Below are 20,134 nucleotides of genomic sequence, written 5' to 3'. Positions count from 1 at the left end.
GTGGGTATAATGATAATGTAACTGGACTGGTAATCCAGAGCCCCAAACTAATCCCACCATGGCAGGTGGTGACATTTGCATTTTAAAGATGCTACTCTAATGGTGACTATATAACTTTTGTCAATTATTGTTTAACAACAGAAGGAAATCTGCCGTCTTCCCCTTATTCTGAGATTACATTCTCTGATCCTATACTCTTCAACAAGGGAAAACAACCTTTCCACATCTACCTTGTCAAATCCCCTCAGAAGATTGCCTTTCACTCTTCCAAACTCCAATGAGTACAGGTCCAATCCACTCAACCTGTCCTCAGAACGCAATTCTTCCGTATCTGGAACAAAAACTGAAGTTGCTGGAAAAGCTCAGCAGGTCTGGCAGCATATGAAGAAAAAAATCAAAGTTAACATTTTGGGTCCGGTGACCCTTCCTTAGAACTGAGTTTTTTTCTTCACATGCTGCCAGACCTCCTGAGCTTTTCCAGCATCTTTGTTTTTGTTCCTGATTTCCAGCATCTGCAGTTCTTTCAGTTTTCTTCCATATCTGGTGACAGCCTAGTGAACTATCTGTGGACTGCTTCCAAAGATTGTATATCTTTCCTTTGTTTAGGGTCCCAAAGCTGTTCACAGTACCCCAGCTGTGGTCTAACTAGTGCCTTGTGCAATTTTAGCAAAACCAAACTAGGGGAGACAGTGGCCCAGTGTTATTATCACCGGACTGTTAATCCAGAGACCCAAGTAATGTTCTGGGGACCTGTGTTCAAATCCTGCCATGGCAGCTGATGGAATTTGAATTCAATAAATATCTGGAATTAAGAGTCTAATGGTGACCATGAATCCATTGGAGGTTGTCGGAAAACCCATCTGGTTCACTAATGTCCTTTAGGGAAGGAAACTGCCATCCTTACCTGGTCTGGCCTACATGAGATTCCAGACCCACAGCAATGTGGTTGACTCATAACTGCCCTCTGGGTAATTAGGGATGGGCAATAAATGCTGCCTGGTCAGTGACACCCTCATCCCGTGAATGAATTTAAAAACTTTTATTCTACCTTCCCTTTGAAATGGTAGAGAATTCCAAAGGTTCAGCACCCTTGGAGTGAAGAAGTTCCTCCTCATCTTGGGTGGCATGGTGGCTCAGTGGTTAGCACTGCTACCTCACAGTATCAGGGACCGGGGTTCGATTCCATCCTCGGGCAACTGTCTGTGTGGAGTTTGCGCATTCTCCCCGTGTCTGTGTGGGTTTCCTCCGGGTGCTCCGGTTTCCTCCCACAGTCCAAAGATGTGCAGATTAGGTGGACTGGCCATGGGAACTGCAGGGTTATAGAGATAGGGTAGGGAGTTGAGTCTGGGTGGGCTGCTCTTCAGAGAGTCGGTGTGGACTTGTTGGACCGAATGACCTGTTTCCACATGTAAGGATTCTATGATCTCAGGTCTAAATGGTCTGCCCCTTACGCAGACAGTGTCCCCTGATTATAGATCCACAACTTAGCAACCTTTCTGCATCTAAATTGTTGAGCCCTGTAAGAATTTTCTTTATTTGAATGAGATCACCTCACATTCTCCTAAGCTCCAGGCCCAGTTAATTTAATCTTTCCCTCCATCCCAAGAATTAGTTGCTGAAGCATTGTTGCACTCCCTATTGGGCTGATGTAATCTTTCCATAGGTAAGCAACATTTTGCTAGCCATCTCCACTGGGTCGATGTCATGTTGATCTCATAACGCACCTGTGGAGTGCCGTCAGATGTTTTTCAAGATTAAGGACGCTACAGAAATGCAAGTAATGATTGCAGGGCTTGAAGGTTTCTCTGGGGAGATGCTGTTCTTTGCTTTGTAACAGTTAGCGTTTCCAGTCATCCATTGGGAGAAATGTCATACAAACCGTTTAAGTTGATGCATGAGTGTATTTATGATAAAATATTTATCGCAGCTCTAAGGATAACAAAATCATTTTTCAAATGTAGTGAAATCCAAGTCTCAAAGTGAATGCCTGCATCAACCAATCATTGCAACCACTGCCAGATTATTCAGAGAAGTGAACACACTTATGATTTTTGATTTAGTGCTGTGATTTTTTTTCAGGCAATTTCTGGACACTTTGATATTTCATTCGAGAAGAATTGCAGCAATAAGGTGAGGACCCTGGCTTGGCAGAGTGCAACTATAATAATCTGATGTTTGTCAACTTAGTTGTCAAGAGCTGATTCCCTAACAAGATGCGCTTTCATGGAGTCTTGCTGTGCAGAGTGATAATTGGCCCACATTGATTGATTGATTGATTTATTGTCACGTGTACCAAAATGCAGTGAAAAGCTTTGTTTACGATTGGTACAGGCAGATCATAGTAAGCAAAGGACGTACAGATCAAAAAGACTTACACAGAGGCATACAGGTTACATTACACAAGGCGTGCATGAGGCAAGGTCAACGTTAGCAAGATCAGCTTTATTTGGGGCTAGAGATTCCACTCATCAGTCCCATAACAGCCGGGAAGAAGCTGTTTCTGAACCTGATGGTGCATGTGTTCAGGCTTCTGTATCTTTTGCCTGACGGAAGAGGTTGTAGGAGGTCATTACCAGGGTGCAATGCGTCTTTGATGATGTTGGCCGCCTTTCCGCGGCAGCCAGCCAAACAGTTTTACTCCCCAACTCTTTCCCCACATTCCCATCTCTGATCCCTTTTCAGTGCCCTATACAGTCACCCTTTGAAAGTCACTATTGGATTTGCCTGAACCATCATTAGCTTCATCATTAACCTGCATAGGGAAAATACCTCCGTGTCTGCTCGCTGGTTCACAGCAAATCTGTGGCATAAAAGGAGGCAGTTCTGTCCATTGTGTCTGTGCTAGCCGAATTATTAGCTGGTTGTTTTTGACCAGTGCAGACACAATGGGCTGAAGGGTCTTTTGTTTTGCTGTAAACCCAATGAGTCAGCCTTGTCTTAGTTTCAAGCTGGTTGTCCCAAGCCCTGGTTGTTGTTCATTTGTTAAATGTGATGAGAGTTTCTGTCTCTGCTGCCCTTCCAGGCAGTGAATTGTGGACCTTCATCAATCTGAGGGTGAAAACATTCCTTCTTAATGAGAAGCACAGACAGAAACCACACACCCTGGTTTTGCTCATGCCACGGGTTCCTGACCAAGCCCCTGACCTGGACCTTACCCCATCCCAGGCTCTGTGCCCACTCCCCTGGTCCAGGCACTGCACCTCATCCCCACCCCTCTCTATCAGTCCAGAGACTGCACCCCATCCCCATCCCCTATCCCAGGCCCTGCACTCAGTCCCCTCCCCCAACTCAGATACTGCAATGCCCCCAACCCTAAGTATAGCAGCCCCAGTGCCAACCTGAGCTCCACCCACCTCCCTGAGAGTCCTGATTTTTGGGTCCTGATGTTCCCCTACATACTAACCTTTTGGTGAGTATCTCCAGCAATTTCTGTTCTTGTTTCTGATTTTCAGCATCTGCAATTGGTTTTGTTTTTTTTAACTAACCTTTAGTGATTCATGCACAAGCATTCCCAGATGTCCAGACTCTGCACCTCTCACCATTTAGACCGTTTGTTTCTTTTCTATTCTTCCTGTCAAAATGGACAACTTCATGATTTTCCACATTATGCTCCATTTGCCAAATCTTTGCACACTCACAAACTATCAACATAATTTTGAGCACTGATGAAGAGTCATCTAGACTCGAAACGTTAGCTTGCTTTCTCTCCATAGATGCTGCCTGACCTGTTGCGATCTCTAGCAGTTTTTGTTTTCAGTACAGATTCCAGCATCTGCAGTAATGTGCTTCTGTAACATATTTTTGTACCCTCCTTTTGTCCTCTTCACAACTTGCTTTCCTGCCTATATTTGTGATATCAGAAAATTTGGCAACCACACTTTCTGTCCCTTCATCTAAGTCATTTATAAACTGTTGAGTTTCTTGCACTGAGCACCAAAGTACACCACTCATTGCATCTTGATAATGCTAAAAAAGACCCATTTACACCTACTCTCTGCTTCCTGCTAGCCAGTAAATCTGTACATGAGAATATCCTCTATAGCGTGAACATTCATTTTCCGAGATAGCCTTGCACGTTGCACTTTAACAAATGCCTTCTGAAAGTCTAAGTTGAGGACCACAATTGGTTTCCCTTTATCCACTGCACATAGTATCTCCTCAAAGCACTCCAACAAACTGGTCAAACATAATTTTCCCTTCACAAAACCAAAGAATTGCCCAGAAGGAGAAACAACCTTTCCACACCTACCTTTGTCAAGTCCACCAAGAAACCTGTATATTTCAATAAGGTCACCCCTGTCAAATGAAGCAGAGACATCAGTCTTTGAGGTTAATTCTTTGCTGAACTTTCAACAGTAGCAAAACAGTGAGGCAGTCCTGGAAATACTCTGTCCTCCTAGCTCAGATATAAACTTTTAAAATGAGCAGACCTGCTTGTTGTAGTAAACAGTTTGTGATTTTGTTTTATTATGAGGCACTATTTCCTATGGAGCCGGTACATTGCAAACATTACTGTTCACTGGGTACTTCTGAACTCTCCCTTTCAGGTCATGTTCTCCACTGGCCCAAGAAGCACCGAAACACACTGGAAGCAAACTGTTTTTCTCCTTGAGCAGCCAGTCTCAGTGAGAAAAGGTAATTGACGTTTACCGCATGTTTCCAAATACGGAGCTGAGGCATTCATAATGTGCTTGGGTTTGGTGTTGTCATGGTTTATTTTCACACAGGATGTGGCAAGGTGAATTTTTCTCGTTTGTCCCTAATTCTCCTTGAACTGAGGGAATTTAAGAGTTATTCACATTGCTGTGAGTTAGGAGTTACATGGAGGCCAGACCAGGTAAGAATGGCAGGTAACTTTCCCTAAAAGGCATTAGTGACCTAGATGGGTTTTTATGATAATTGTAGCATGGTCGTCATTGGGCTACACATTTTTCTAATGCCATATTTTACAAATTCAAATTTCATCAGCTGCTAAGGCTTTAAACACACATCACCAGAGCATTAGCCTAGGGCTGTACATTACCACCACCCCAGTGATATTACCACTACATGATAAAGCCTCCTAGCTTTTTGGCTAAGATCAGACGCAGTGTTGTGATGGATAACATCAGGAGGCACAGTGTCTTGAGTTTTTCTCTAATAATCGCTATGACTTGCTTTTAAGAATCAGCTTTATATGAATTTGATGGGCTGGCTGGCACACACACTGGATACTTTTCAGTATGAATGGCAGCAATGTGAATGATGGCAGAAGTGCCAGCAGAATGATGAGCCATGACCATTCGGCATGTATTCAAAGATTAACCTGGGTCGCTGCCAGTTGAAAGATTTAGCCAGCTGCCCTCCACTTTGAGTTTTACCTTGAGAAATCTCTGTATTGCATCAAAAGAATTAAATAGACAGATATGAACAGACCACATTCCCTCTGGTTAAGACTCAAAGCTGAAGGGTAGTGACGCTGTCCTTTTCAACCTCATCAAATGCAACGTCTTAAAGAAACTGTGACTGAAGTTCGGCAAATTCCATCTGTCTGAATTGAGCTTTAAAGCAGACTAACATTCTGACTATTAACGTGAATAAGCCCAATATCTCTCGAATGAAATGAACAAAACTAAACTTATTTTTACATTTTTTGTGCCATCATTGATGTTTCTGTTTTATCAATATATGCTGCTTATGCTTGATGAGTAAAGTTGTATTTCGTGTTAGACCAAGAAGATATACAAATCTATCAGGGATCTGTAATGTAAAAATAGGTCAAGACTTTGTCTAGCCATCCCTCTTTCATAACTTTATTCCCAATCTTGAGAAAAGTTACTGTAGCAACAAAGGTTTACCAGATTGATTCCTGGGATGGCGGGATTGACAAAGGAAGAGAAACAGAATTGGTTAGAGCTATATTCACTAGAGTTTAGAAGAATATGGGGAACTCATAGGAACACTTAAAATTCTCACAGGACATGACCGGGTAGATGCAGGTGACAGCAGAGTCCAGAACCAAGGGTCACAGTTTAAAGATATGGGGTAGGCTATTTCGCACGGGAAAAACAGAAATTTCTTCACTCAGAGAATGGTGGGCATGTGGAATTCTCTGCCACAGAATGTGGTTAAGGCCAAAACATTGGATGTTTTCAAGAAGGAGGTAGACATAGTTCTTGGGGCTGAAGGGATCATAAGGTCTGGGGAGATTGAGGGAGCAGAGCACTGAGTTGGATGACCATCCAGAAATATATTGCATGGACGATCAAGCTGGAAGTGCTGAATGGCCTACTCTCCTACTTTCTTTGTTAAATAAGATGATAGAGAACTTCTTGGTAAGGGGATCTTCCCCTTTTGATTATGACAGTGTTGGCCCTCTTTCACTCCTACCTTCTCACTCAAATACTTGTAAATCACTTGCATGTGTTAGCTTCCCATTCACTTCCTTCCATTTTCAGTGCAGCCAAAAAGCAATAATTTTCTCTGTTGACATTTTGTCTATTTTGAGCTTTCAAGCTTGAAAATGCTTCGATATTGATGCATTAATCAAGCTTAGGTGTTTGTGTTTTATAAAATCATGAGGGTCGTAGATAGAAGTGATATAGTTGTCTTTTCCCTAGGATGGGGGATTTCAAGACTAGGGGGCACATTTTTAAGGTGAGAGGAGAGAGATTTTAAAAAGACACGAGGGGCAAATTTTTACACAGGGTGGTTCACGTGTGGAATGAACTTCCTGAGGAAGTGGTGGATGTGTGGATACAATTATAATGTTTAAAAGACATTTGGGTAAGTACATAAGTAGGAAAGGTTTGGAAGGATATGGGCCAGGAGCAGGAAGGTGGGACTACTTTAGTTTGGGATTATATTCAGCATGGACTGGTTGGACCAAAGAGTCTGTTTCTGTGCCGTATGACTATGTTAAGGGAAAATTTGATTTGTGCCAAGCCTGGTGACAGATACAGGAGGTCCTTTCTCTGGCAGAGACCTGTAAATGCTTTGTAACTCATCGATAACAACAGTTCAAAGGAGAGTTGAAGAGAAAGAATGTCAAGTGTCAGCACATGTACTGAGACGAGATTAATTGCTGCTTTCATGCCAGAAAACCTGTCTCTAATAATTCATTTAGTAGATTGCCAATCAACCCACTTATTTTGCTTGAATGTCAGAAATTATTTAATATTATTGAACATTTTTAAACAATGTTTTAAAGAAACGAACAGTAGCTGCAAATGTTACTTGTTTATTGACGCTGAAGAACAAGCCTTTTAATGACAAGCACAATGTTTTGTGATATACAGAGGATAGTCCTTTACTGTATTGGAGTTCAGGCTTGTTGGTGACATAAGTCTGAAGTTACACAATGCTGCACTTTGAAGCACATTGTCACGAGCCAGAAATGTGAATTAACAGAACCACGGACAGTTTTGAACAGAACAAATTGGAGCAAAATTTGCAATTCACCATCACCTTCTCCAGGGCAGTTGGGGATGGGTAACAAATGCTGGTCTTGCCTTCATTGTTCACATCCCGTTTACAAATAAGATAAATAATAAAACAGTTTCCTTCTCATATCCAGAAGTCAAATACTTGCGCGACTGTGGTAATCATGTTATCAATGTTTTTCTTCTCTCTGAATGGAATTATTTGTTTGAACACTGCAGTATGTTGACTAAATAGTGCAATGTTTATCAGTTTTATTTGAAAAGGTTTTGTCTGAGAAGCAGTGAAACAAAATATGGAATAAACTCTGAATCACACTGGAATTGGATTAGTTCCATGAACTGAATCATTTTTAACCAGTGAAAGGGCAAAAAATCCAAATCCAGATGTTTGCAAAACATAGTATTTTTACATGAATATTTAGTCAGGACTTGTTCATAAGGAGCTTATGACATGATCCTTTTCTTTAAATCCTTCAATAATTTTATTAGCACATAATTTTCAATAGTCGGGCTTCGAATTTCAAAGTGCATTTTCTGTAATATAATTGTAGAGCTAGCTTTAAAATTGTACATGTACACTGCAAGTAACCTTTTCCATTCTAAAGCACCAGCTTTGATCTGAAATTGTCTCTTGTGGCATTAGGCATTTAATTGAGATTTTACATCGTTCATTGGCTTTCTGCTTGTACGGTGTCTTGGGAAAATCCCTGCTTGCAGCAAGATCCCAAAAGCCCCTTGTTTAGTGATGCATGCGTAGCATTCTCTGCAACACCACCTTTCATCCATTGATGCTTCTTCAGAGTATTTTGCGTGAGGGTCTCTAACAGCCTGCGTCACTCAGGGAGCATGAGAGATGTTTCTTGCAGGCCTAGTGTGCAAATTTAACCAACCGCTGCTGACTTCTTCATGAATTTCAATTCTCTGTTAATCTGCATGCAGCAAAACGTACAGTGCATTGTACCTACAGCCAGAGGCATAAGATAGGAGTGGAATGACGCAGCTAAGCCCCAGCAAGACTCTGCACTCCTGCATATGAGAGCACCAGAGCTGCAAAAAAAAATCCCTCATATTACATCAAGATGACATTGACAAATTGCTCTACTTAGCCCTGATATAATGCAGGTCCTGTTAATTCTTGCTAGGAGGATACCTTCTAGAAATGTACCAGGCAGCCAAATCTAAGGAGCAAATGCTTGTGATTATGTCTTTATTGCCTGTATTTTTCCAGGAATTCATGTTGAAGTTCTTTGGAAAATAAATGTGCTATTCCCTCAGGCTGCTAACAGGCACACAGCTGCATTCTGAAAGGCGGGGTTTATATATTAATTAAACCTACTTATTGTACTTTAATGCTTAACCTGAACTGTAACTTTGACGTAAGTTATGATTTCCACCATTAACCAACCCCCATATCCCCAGACCTATGCTTTATTTGCAATTCCACATTGTCCTTCACATGTCATTGTCGGAATGGTTGACAAATGTTTGACACACTTGTTTATTCTTTAGGCTTGATGGACTAGGCGGTTTAGGTTTGACGTGTTTGAAAAAGATTTTGATGATTGCTGACTTGCTGTTGGTCAGTGTTATGGCAATCCAAATCAATTGTACGTTCATGCAGTGATTTCTGTGGGCTGTTGAGAAGCAAGTCCACACAGTAACACACTTTACTGCAGTAACATTGAGGCTGTGAATTTTCTCAGGTCAGGACTATTCTTAAAACAAGGCTGCATCAGCTGGGATTGTTGGCTATTTGCGGTCTGTCCAGCGTGAACTGCTGATCATCTCACTCGCTTCAAAAGTTATTATAACATTGAAGATGGGAGTAGGAGTGGGCCATTCGACCCCTTCGAGCCTGCTCTACCGTTCAATATGATCATGGCTGATCATCGAGCTCAATTCCCTAATCCCACCCTCCCTCCATATCCCTTTGGCCACAGAATGAAATCACTTGAGAGTACACAATGTTTTGGCCTCAAGTGCTTTTTGTGGCAGTGAATTCCACAGGCTCACCACTCTCTGGGTGAAGGAATTTCAACTCATCTCAGACCTAAAAGATTTAACCTTTACCCTTAAACTATGACCCCAGGTCCTGGACTCCTCCACCATCAGGAACATCCTTCCTGCATTAACCTGTCCAGTCCTGTTAGAATTTTATAGGTTTCTGTGATATTTACTACCCCCCCACCCCGCTACACCATTCTTCTAAACTTCAATAGTTACACTCCTAACCAACTCAATTCCTCGTCATACGTCAGTTCTGCCATCCCTGGAATCAATTAGATAAACCTTTGCTGCACTCCTCCTATAGCGAACATCCATCCCCAGATGAGACCAAAACTGCACACCATATTCCAGATGTCGCCTCACTAACACCCTGATAATTGCTGCAAGACATCGCTATTCCTGTAACTCTACTCCTCTTGCTATGAAGGCCAATGTACAGTTTTCCTTTTTTACTGCCTGCTGCATCTGCACTCTTACTTTCAGAGACTGGTGCACGAGAATAACCAGATCCCGTTGAACATTCCCCTGCCTCAGTTTACAGCCAATCAAATAATAATCTGCCTTCCTGTTTTTTTGCTGCCAAATCTCACATTTAACCACATTATACTGCATCTGCCATGCATTTGCCCACTCACTCAGCCTGTCCAAATCACACTGAAATATCTCTGCATCCTCCTCACAGCTCACCCTTCCAATCCAGCTTGGTGTCATCTGCAAATTTTGACACATTACATTTAGTTCCCTCATATAAGGGGGTGGCACAGTGGCTTAGTGGTTAGCACTGCTGCCTCACAGTACCAGGGACTCGGGTTTGATTCCACCCTCGGGTGACTGTCTGTGTGGCGTTTGCACATTCATCCTGTGTCTGCATGGGTTTCCTCTCATTAGAACAAAGAACAAAGTAAATTACAGTACAGGAACAGGCCCTTCAGCCCTCCAAGCCTGCACCAACATGCTGCCCATCACAACTAAAATGCCCTACCCTTCCGGGGACCGTATCCCTCTATTCCCATTGTATTCATGTATTTGTCAAGATGCCCTTTAAAAGTCACTATAGTATCTGCTTCCACTACCTCCCCTGGCAGCGAGTTCCAGGCACCACCCTCTGTATAAGAAACTTGCCTCGTACATCACCTTTAAACCTTGCTTCTTGCACCTTAAACCTATGCCCCCTGGTAACTGACCCTTCCACGCTGGGGAAAAAGCTTCTGACTGTCCAGTCTGTCCATGCCGTTCATAGTCTTGTAGACAAAGAATTACGAACCTGAACCCCTAGGTCCCTCTGTTCTACAACACCACCCAAGACTTTACTGGTCACCTGGCAGAAACCCAGTTGAAAGCTAGTTTCAGATTGGTGACCAGGAACCTATCAAGGATTGTATTTAAAACCTTGCTGGTTTATGAATGCTATTATGGGAAGGAAATCTGCTGTTGTACTCACTCTGACCTACATGAGATACCAGACCCACAGCAATGTGGCTGACCCATGGCCTAGCAAGCTAGAGAGATCAGAAATGCTGGCCTTGCCAATAACATCCACATTCAATGAAAGAATTAGCAAAAGTGTTGGTGCAATTCATCACAAGAGTTTCTTTGCAGCATGGTTGGAAGTTTTTCTTTTGTTTTAATTCGTTCATGGGATATGGGCATCACTGGCTAGGCCAGCATTTGTTGTCCATCCCTAATTTTCCAGAGGCCAGTCAAGAGTCAATCCACATTGTTATGGGTCTGGAGTCACATGTAGGCCAGACCAGGTAAGGATAGCACTTTTATTCCCTAAGGGGCATTAGTGAACCAGATGTGTTTTTTGGACAATTGATGCTCTTTGGAGGGGTGGTGTGGACTTGCTGGGCCGAATGGCCTGGTTCCACACTGTAGAGATTCTGTGATTCTATGACAATGGCTTCACGGTCATCATGCACATTCTGGGCTCTAGCCGCTCTCTGGTTCAAATATTTTTCATCACATTGTCATTTCTCCTTTCGCTCGTCATTTTAAATCAGTGTCCTCTGGTTTTTGATCCTTCCACAGATAAGAATAGCTTGTCTCTGTTTGCTCTAACCTGATTCCTCATGGGTTCACCCATTACTGTTTAATGATTGAATGCTAGCTATTATGGCCCGACTAAGTTTTCAACCCCAGGTTAGAATTCATTTCCACATTTAATGTCTACAGATCTACCGAACTGCTTTCTGCAAATCCTGAGAGCCAAATGTTTCTCTTCCTCCCACTAAGATTCTGAAAAAAATAGCATGGAAACATCTCCTTTAGATGCTGAAGACAATCGGTTGACCTAATCTATTTGCATTGGTGTGAGAAACATCATCTCACCTTCTGTCTTTTGCTCCAGAATCCTGATGTTACCGTTACCTCAAGTGCACCTCCAACTGTTTTTGTTTTGAATAAATGCAATATGAGTTTCTAACTCTACCACCTTTTCAGGCAGTGAGCTCCAAACCACCCACACCATCCAGCTGTTAATAAAACCTCATTGATTCCTTGATAATCCTTCTCCTAATTAAACTCTGGCTCCTGGTTGTTGACCTAGCTTTTAAGGGAGATAACTTGATGCTAGCTACTCAATTTAAGTGCCTCTTAATTTTTACACAAATTTGTTAAATCTCTCTTTTCCAAAGAAATCAAGCCCTTCCAATCTTGCCTCAGGGCTAAAATTCTGGCAATATCCTGATAAGTTTCTGTTGGGGGGAGCAATTACATCCTTTCTCAAGTAAGGGGACCAAAACTGTCCACAGTAATCCAGGTGCAGTCTAGTTTAGCTGGGCCACAAGACTAATGTCTCCAATTGTTAGTCTGTAATTAATGGTGCTGGGGGGGAGAATTTTTTTCTTGTGCCATCACCAGTCTGTGTGTGTTTTATGCTTTGAAAATGATTGCTTTGTACCTTCAGCTGTTCCTGCAAATTCAGCTTAAAAGTACACAAGTGTACACATTTAGGTCTACCTTCATTCCTCCAATCTCTGGCAAACTTTCTTGCATAGCTTTCGGATTTGAATGCTATATGTCCCTCTTCCTGAGTGCATGTGCAATTGACTAATGGACCACAGAAACAGGGGAGCTGTTTTTGTGCCTCACACACGTTGTATTTATAATTCCTCTGCTGACATCATTTTCTCCTGACTTGACCTCCCATCAATGAAATAACCCTTCTCCCACTTAATTTTATGGTCCAGTGGTGAGGTCGGCCTGAGGCTATCGAATTAATTTCAAATGACACCATGCTATGGAGTTGCAAGTGACCATTTGCTAGAAGAAACTGAATCTCCATCGGATCTCAACGGTGCAGTTTGTGTCATCAAATTGACTTCTTTGTTGTCCACGATCTGATTTCAAAGAATGCATTATAAATTGCTTTTGCTTGCATTTTTTGTGGTGCTTTGAAAATAACTGAGAAAGCAGTTTGCTGTCATGCAATTTAAAGGCCACCAACTGGGAGATTTTTGCCTCTCGCTTTCTTCTATATACGTCATGTTGCTCATTAATGCAATGAAACCCAGTGCTCTCATCAAACAGTTGTACTCAGACTCTCTGGTACACCGTAGTGGTGTCCTGCAGTGTCTCTTCCTCACATATTTTTGATGAAACCTTGCAGTTCTCTGGACTATATTTAATACTCAGTAAAACTCTTTGCAGCAGCTAAACTAGACTGCACCTGGATTACCGTGGTGATCTGGATTGCTGTTTTGATTCCCTTACTTGAGAAATGATTAATTGCGCTGGGGGCAGTTCAGAGAAGATTCACTAAATTGACTCCAAAGATGAAAGGCATGTCTTTTGAAGGGCAATTGAGGACTTCAAGCCTATACTCTCAAGAGTTTAGAAGAATGAGAGGAGATATAACTGAGGTATATAAGGGGAGGTGATAGCCGAGTGATATTATCATGAAATTATTAATCCAAATACCCAGGTAAGTGTTCTGGGAACCTGTGTTCAAATCTTGTCATGGCCAATGGTGGAATTTGAATTCAGTACAACTCTAGAATTAAGACTCTCATGATAATCCTTGAAATCATTGTTAATTGTTGTAAAAACCCATCTGGTTCACTAGTGTTCTTTAGGAAAGAAAACTGCCATTATTATTTGATCTGTACCACATGTGACTCCAGACTCTCAGCAATGTGGTTGACTATTAACTGCCCTCTGGGCAATTAGGGATGGGCAATAAATGCTGACTTAGCAAGTGATACCCACTTCCTGTGAATGATTGAAGAATAGATAAAATGCTGAAGTTGACATCATGTTGATGTTTCTCCTTGTGGGGCATGCTGGATGGGGCTCAGAAATGCTTATTTTCTACAAACATCTGAACTTTTAACTCTCAGGTCAGCATTTCTGATCGGATTCCCAGTGAATGATGTCAGCGTTATGGGATAAGAGGTAGCAGATTTAAAACAGAGATGAGGTGAAATGACTTCTCCCTTAGGGTTGTGAATCTGTGGAATTCACTACCCCAGAAAGCGTTGGATGCCAGGATATTGAGTAAACTTAAGGAGCAGATAGACAGATTTTTGTAGACGGATAGACAGAGTAATAGGTTGAAGGGTTATGGAGAATGGGCAGGAAAGTGGACTTGAGGCTGAAATGAGGTCATGATCATACTAAATAGCAAAGCAGGCTCAAGCGGCTGAATATTCGACTCCCCCTCCTAGTTCTTAATGTTTTTAAACTAACCCAAATCTAGATTTATGACAGCATGTAAAAAGAAAGAGAATTTCATCAGGTTTTACAGCCTATGTATCGCTGTTGAGTGTAAGGTACAGTTCTTTCACAGGTTATTGTGATATTCTGCAAATGGCATGATTCCACAATGCTGCAACATCTTGAATTTAATATTTTCATTCTTGTTTTCAAATCTCAACGTGACCATGCATCTGCCTATCTTTGTATCTTCCTAGACCTCTCCCAGATCTTGATATTCCTCTGGTTCTGGCACAATATTAATCATTCCACCGTTGGCAATATTGCTTCCAATAACTCAAACTCTGGCACTCCCTTCCTAAGCCTTTCTATCTCTCTGTCCTCAGTAAAACTGTGACTAAGTCACCCGCTGTAACATCTTCATGTCAAACCACACTCCTGCAAAGTGTCTGAGAACATTTTACTATGTTGAATGCAAGTTGTAGCTGTTGAGGGGATAACCCAAGTCTGCCTTATTCCTACGTTTGCCTGAGTCACTGGGAATCCAATCAGATACGCTAACCTGAGAGTTAAAAGTTCAGATGTTTGTCAAAAATAAGCATTTCTGAGCCCCACCCAGCATGAACCAAATCATAATCAACACAAGAAGGATTGTCACAATTATGATTTTTATAGAATATTTTAATATGGGTCTATATTTATAATTTAGAGGGCCACAGGATCAGTTTTGAAGACTGCCTGGATGATTTGATTAATAGAGATTGAAGGGACCCCAGTTTGTTTCACTGGAAAGAATGGTATTTCCATTAGGAGATCATGCCAGTGCATGTGTGCTAATAGTGGATAGATTGAGAGTCTCTAAAGACCCCAGAGAATTGTTGAGAATGTCAGGTTGTAAAACCTCTGCTTTAAGTTGTTCTTTTATGTCTGAGACGAAAGAGTGTTCGACTTGCATGGAAGCTCCTCCATAGCTCTCACTGGATACAACGCCCATGTGATTCACATTGGTATGAAAATGGGCTTTGAGAAGTGAAAAGTTGAAATGATATCCCTGAAAACTCTCAGACACATATAGCCTATCAGGTGAGGGAGATGGGCTACAGGAAGCAAGAATATGAGTGGGAACTCCCACTCAGTTGGAAAGTTATTAATGGGGAGTTAAAATGAGGCCGGAAGATTTGCCTAGCTTTAGCTGGATGGAGAAATCGCCACAAAAATGCACACCATGAAAGTTGCTTCTGGAATTAAGGATTTTCAAGCTAAGAAAGGAAATGATTAAAAATAAATCTTTGGGAGCCAAAATCCGTTTAGACTCATTGTAAGTGAATCCAATTATCTACTTAAAAACTTCCTGACAGTGGGTTTTGATGTTTGTGTTAAAAAATCCTGTAGTTTAAAGGATCAGTTAATCTACAGAAACTGTGTATTATTGATAGTACTTTAAGTCCGTTTGTTATAACAAGCGTCTTAATACGTGAAATTTTGTGTCATGCTGTTTGTTTAGCCATGAGCCAGAAACTTGAATTTCTTTGCAAAAAGTCATCAGTTTCTAGGGGGATTGTAACAAATCAGTAAAAACTTCATTCTGATAATTTACATTGCAGAAGAGAAAGTGGTTGAGGAATTTTATTGTAGAATGTTTGGCCCAATTCTACTGTGGCTCCTATTCCCGGAGCATTGAGTGGCATTTTGACAGGGTCATGAAGTGGGATCCCCTATTGTGTGCCACCACAGGTGTGGGCACTATCCTTTCTTTAACCCAGGATGACGTGTATTTTCTCTGGTCTTCAGGTGTATTTGGTTGATATGTTTGGATAATAGCATTTTTTAAATCGATGTTTTCAGTGACAATAACCAGGTGCAAATATGAAATATGTTCATACTTTTTATGGAAAAAAACAAAGTTGCTGGAAAAGGTCAGCAGGTCTGGCAGCATTGGTGACCGTTCCTCAGAACTGATGGTGGCTGGGAAAACGTCAATTTATATGCAGATAAAAGTGGAGGGGGATGGGGTAGGGAGTAAACAATAGTATATAGAGCCTAAAGAGAGAGAAGAGCAGTTGGACAGACAGAGTTGATAATGATCAGGCTGGGAGGTTGAATAGTTGTTAATGGGGACTAATAGTGACTAATAGTGACTAATAACAGATAGTGTGTGATGGCAGGCTATGTGGTAACAATGTGTTCTGATGAAGGGTCACCAGACCTGAAACATTAACTCTGTTTTTCCTTCACAGATGCTGCCAGACCTGCTGAGCTTTTCCAGCAACTTCTGTTTTTGTTCCTGATTTACAGCATCCGCAGTTCTTTCGGTTTTTATGTGGTAACAAGTACTGGTGTGTGGGGTAGGGGGTTGGGACGTGGAAGAGTTTAGGCCCTAAAATTATTGAACTCGATATTGAGTCCGGAGGGCTGCAGGGTCCCCAGCGAAAAGTGAGGTTCTTCTAGCTTGCATTGAGCTTCGCTGGAACACTGCAGCAAGCCAGAGACAGACATGTTGGTCAGGGAACAGGATGGTGCGTTAAAGTAGCAGGCAATGAGCAACCACCTGTTATTGGTTACTAATAGTCCCCATTAACAACTATTCACCCTCCCAGGCTGATCGTTATCAATTCTTTGTCTGTCCAACTGCACTTCTCTCTCTTTAGGCTCTAACCTATCACTTACTCCCTACCCCATCCCCTTCCCATTTTTTCTGCATATAAACTGACGTTTTCGCAGACATCATCCTTTCTGAGGAAGGCTCACCCAAACTTTGCTAACCCAAAGACAACCAGGTGCACTTTCTAATCACATCTTCCTGCACATGGCCCGTAGCCACTTACAACACTTAAGGTACAAACCCAGAGATAACACAGTGTGGAGCTGGAGGAACACAGCAGGCCAGGCAGCATCAGAGGAGCAGGAGAGTTGACATTTCAGGTCGGGACCCGGGTTACTTTTAAAGGAGTTTACTGCCTCCACCACCAACTCGGGCAGCGAATTCCAAACACCCACCACCCATGGCATAAAAACATTTTTCCTCATGTCCCCTCTAACCCATCAGGTACTTAGCTTGAATCTACAGTATCACCCCTGGTTTCTTAACTCCCAGCCAACTCTTGTCAACTCTTCTTCCTCCTGTCTACTGTATCTCTGCCCCTCACAATTTTGTGTACCTCAGTCATGTCACTCTTCAGCCTTCGCTCTTCCAAGGAAAACAACCCAAACCTCTCCAATCTCTCCTCGGAGCTACGCCCTTCCTGTAATGTGGTCACTGGGGGAGGCAATGGCCCAGTGGTATTATTACCGGACTGTTAATCCAAAATCCTAGGTAATGGTCTGGGGACCCGGGTTCGAATCCCGCCATGGCAGATGGTGATGTTTGAATTCAATAAAAATCTAGAAGTAAGAGTCTAATGATGACCATGAATCCATCGAGGATTGTTGGAAATAAACATCTGGTTCACTCATGTCCTTTAGGGCAGGAAACTGCCACCCTTACCTGGTCTGGCCTATATGTGATTCCAGACCCACAGCAATGTGGTTAACTCTTAGCTACCCTCTGGGCAATTAGGGATGGGCAATAAATGCTGCCGAGCCAGCAACACCCTCATCCTGTGAACGAATAAAAAAAAGTGTTGTGCTTTGCTTATAAGGTTTTGTGGGGAAGGTGGTGAAGGGGTGGTAATGTCACTAGGGTAGTGATGTTCTGAGAGCATGGGTTCAGATGGCAGCTGATGAAAATTGAATTCAATTTTTTTTTTAAATCTGGAGGGAAGAAAAGAAAGCAAGCTTAATGCTGACCGTGTAACCACTGTCAATTGGTATTAAATAAAAAATGTGGTCCACTAATGCTCTTTAGGGAAGGAAATCACCAGCCTATATGTGACTCCAAACCCACAGCAATGTGAGAGGAAATGACAGCTGATCCTGAAACCTAAATTGAAAACAAAAAATGCTTGAGATCACAGCAGGTCAGGCAGCATCAATGGAGAGAAAGCAAGCTAATGTTTTGAGTCTAGATAACTCTTCATCACAGCTGAAGTGAAGTGTGGACGGGTCAGCATTTATGTAATGGTGTTGGAGTGCTGGGGCAGGAACAATGTCGATAGTTCAGATTAAGTGATCGGAATGTGAGACACAATGTTGTGTGTAACTGCCAGACTGGTAAGAACAGACAGCCCCATTGGAATGGGTGGGAGGGAAGAGAGGATACGGTGACAGGGAATGTAACATGCAAAGCTAAAAGAATAGGAAGAAGTGGGAGTTGGTTCACAATTTGAAGGTGTTGAATTCAATATTGAGCCCAGAAGGTTGTAAAGTGTCCAGTCTGAAGATGAGATGTTGTTCCTCCAGTTTGAGCTGTGAATCACTGGAGTATTGCAGCATGCCAAGGAGAGACAAGTGGGCATGCGGGCAGGATGCTGTGTTAAAGTGACTGGCTACAGGAAGGTCAGTGTCATGCTTGCACACGGACTGGAGGTGTTCTGCAAAATGGTCACTGTGTCCGAAATGTCTACATTTGTATCCAAATTAATAGCCTAATTCTAGCACATTGCCAATTTCTAGAACAAAACTTTGAGGAAATTCAAGTGTAAGTAAATTGTATCATGCCCTGATTTCCTTGATTTTGTTTGCACTAGTTTGATGAGAATTGACAAGCCCTCTACTGTCCATTGATATTACCCAGTCCCCGTCGGAACAAGTATACAAGATAAATTTACAGTTTGCAAACTTTCTTTTTTTATTTAACCTATTTTTCCTAATCAACCTGTTCAGAGATGTTTTTACACACCCCTGGAGAAGGTAAGACTTGAATCCAGGTCTCCTTGACCACGGTAGGGACACGACCACTGTGCCACGAGAGGGCCCCTACTTATAAGATAAATGTACCTCACCTATACCAGAACTTTCAGGTGCACAGCATTGCTTTGAATTAAATCTGCCTTCCAATTGTCAAACGTATTCCTGGAATTTGCACAGCTCTCCACAGCTGTGTTTGAAGGCAGGCACGGCTTATAAAATGCACTGTGTGGCCAGTCGGCCACTGTACCACCTACATCAACCAACCTCCCAATTTACAGGGAATGGTAAATACACCAGGAGGCTTACTCACTCCTGGGCCTATTGTGAGGCCCTTAAGTGGCAAATTCAGCCCACTTAATCATTTCGTCCACCGACTGCTATTTTACCCATAGCAGGGCGAGACCTGTGCCAAAGCGGGTGCGAAGCAGCTTCTACTGAGTATGTTTCTGTCAGACTAGTTTCAGGGAAGATCTCTTATAGCTTATCTCCAGGAGTCATCATCTGCCATGGTTATGCCTCCCCTTTAAACCTCCCATGCAGCAATAAATCGATGTTAAATTACTCGAGGTAGCATTTTTGAGGATAGGTTTCACATTTGCAACTCTGCATTCGTCTTATCTACAATCATGCTCAATGGGGTCTCCAGTTTGGACTCTACAATTTTATTCTATGTTGGTGTCTGAATTAATAATCTAATTCTCAGGTCCACCCATCCCATCTTCTCTACCTTCCTTATTTGGACCTACCAACCAGGCCCTCCCAATACTCCAAACTTAGCAACCTGCAGTCCAGCCTCTGTCAGCACTTCATAGAATCATAGAATCCCTACAGTGTGGAAGCAGGCCATTCAGCCCATCAAGTCCACATCGACCCTCTGAAGATTATCCCACCCAGACCCACCCTCCTACCCTCAATGACTCATTCACCTAGCTTACACATCCCTGGATAGTACGGGCAATTTAGCATGGCCAATCCACCTAATCTGCACATCTTTAGGTTGTGGGAGGAAACCGGAACATCCAGACAAAGCTCACGCAGACACAGGGAGAATGTGCAGACTCCACACAGACAGTCACCCAAGGCTGTTTTCTTTCTCTCCCTATCTCTGTATCCTCATTCCAGCACATAAATCCCTCCCTTTCTCCATAAATTCCTCTGTCCCCTGGAGTCCTCTCTATCTCTCAACCTCCTTCTGCCTCTGCACCCTCCTTATCTCTGTAACCTCCTCCAGCATCTACATCCCTCCCTTTCTCCATAACCTC

At 42.4% G+C, this 20,134-nt stretch overlaps 1 protein-coding gene across 4 annotated transcripts in view; it reads left to right on the top strand.

The window, feature by feature from the left end:
• Nucleotides 1-20,134, top strand: part of prmt3 (protein arginine methyltransferase 3) — a 201,457-nt gene that overhangs the window by 134,551 nt on the left and 46,772 nt on the right. For all 4 annotated transcript variants that reach the window (XR_007263981.1, XM_048607177.1, XM_048607179.1 and 1 more), the window contains 2 exons: nucleotides 2,080-2,130; nucleotides 4,548-4,635. Coding sequence is in view for 3 of the 4 variants with exons in the window: in XM_048607177.1 (XP_048463134.1) it covers nucleotides 2,080-2,130; nucleotides 4,548-4,635 (139 nt within the window). In the remaining variant the exon portion in view is untranslated. The remainder of the gene's footprint in view (nucleotides 1-2,079; nucleotides 2,131-4,547; nucleotides 4,636-20,134) is intronic.

The sequence above is a fragment of the Rhincodon typus genome, chromosome 17, assembly GCF_021869965.1.
Source record: "Rhincodon typus isolate 14 chromosome 17, sRhiTyp1.1, whole genome shotgun sequence".
NCBI lineage: Eukaryota > Metazoa > Chordata > Chondrichthyes > Orectolobiformes > Rhincodontidae > Rhincodon > Rhincodon typus.
Note: the sequence above shows the minus strand (reverse complement) of the source record. Positions and strands in the feature narration are given on the sequence as shown.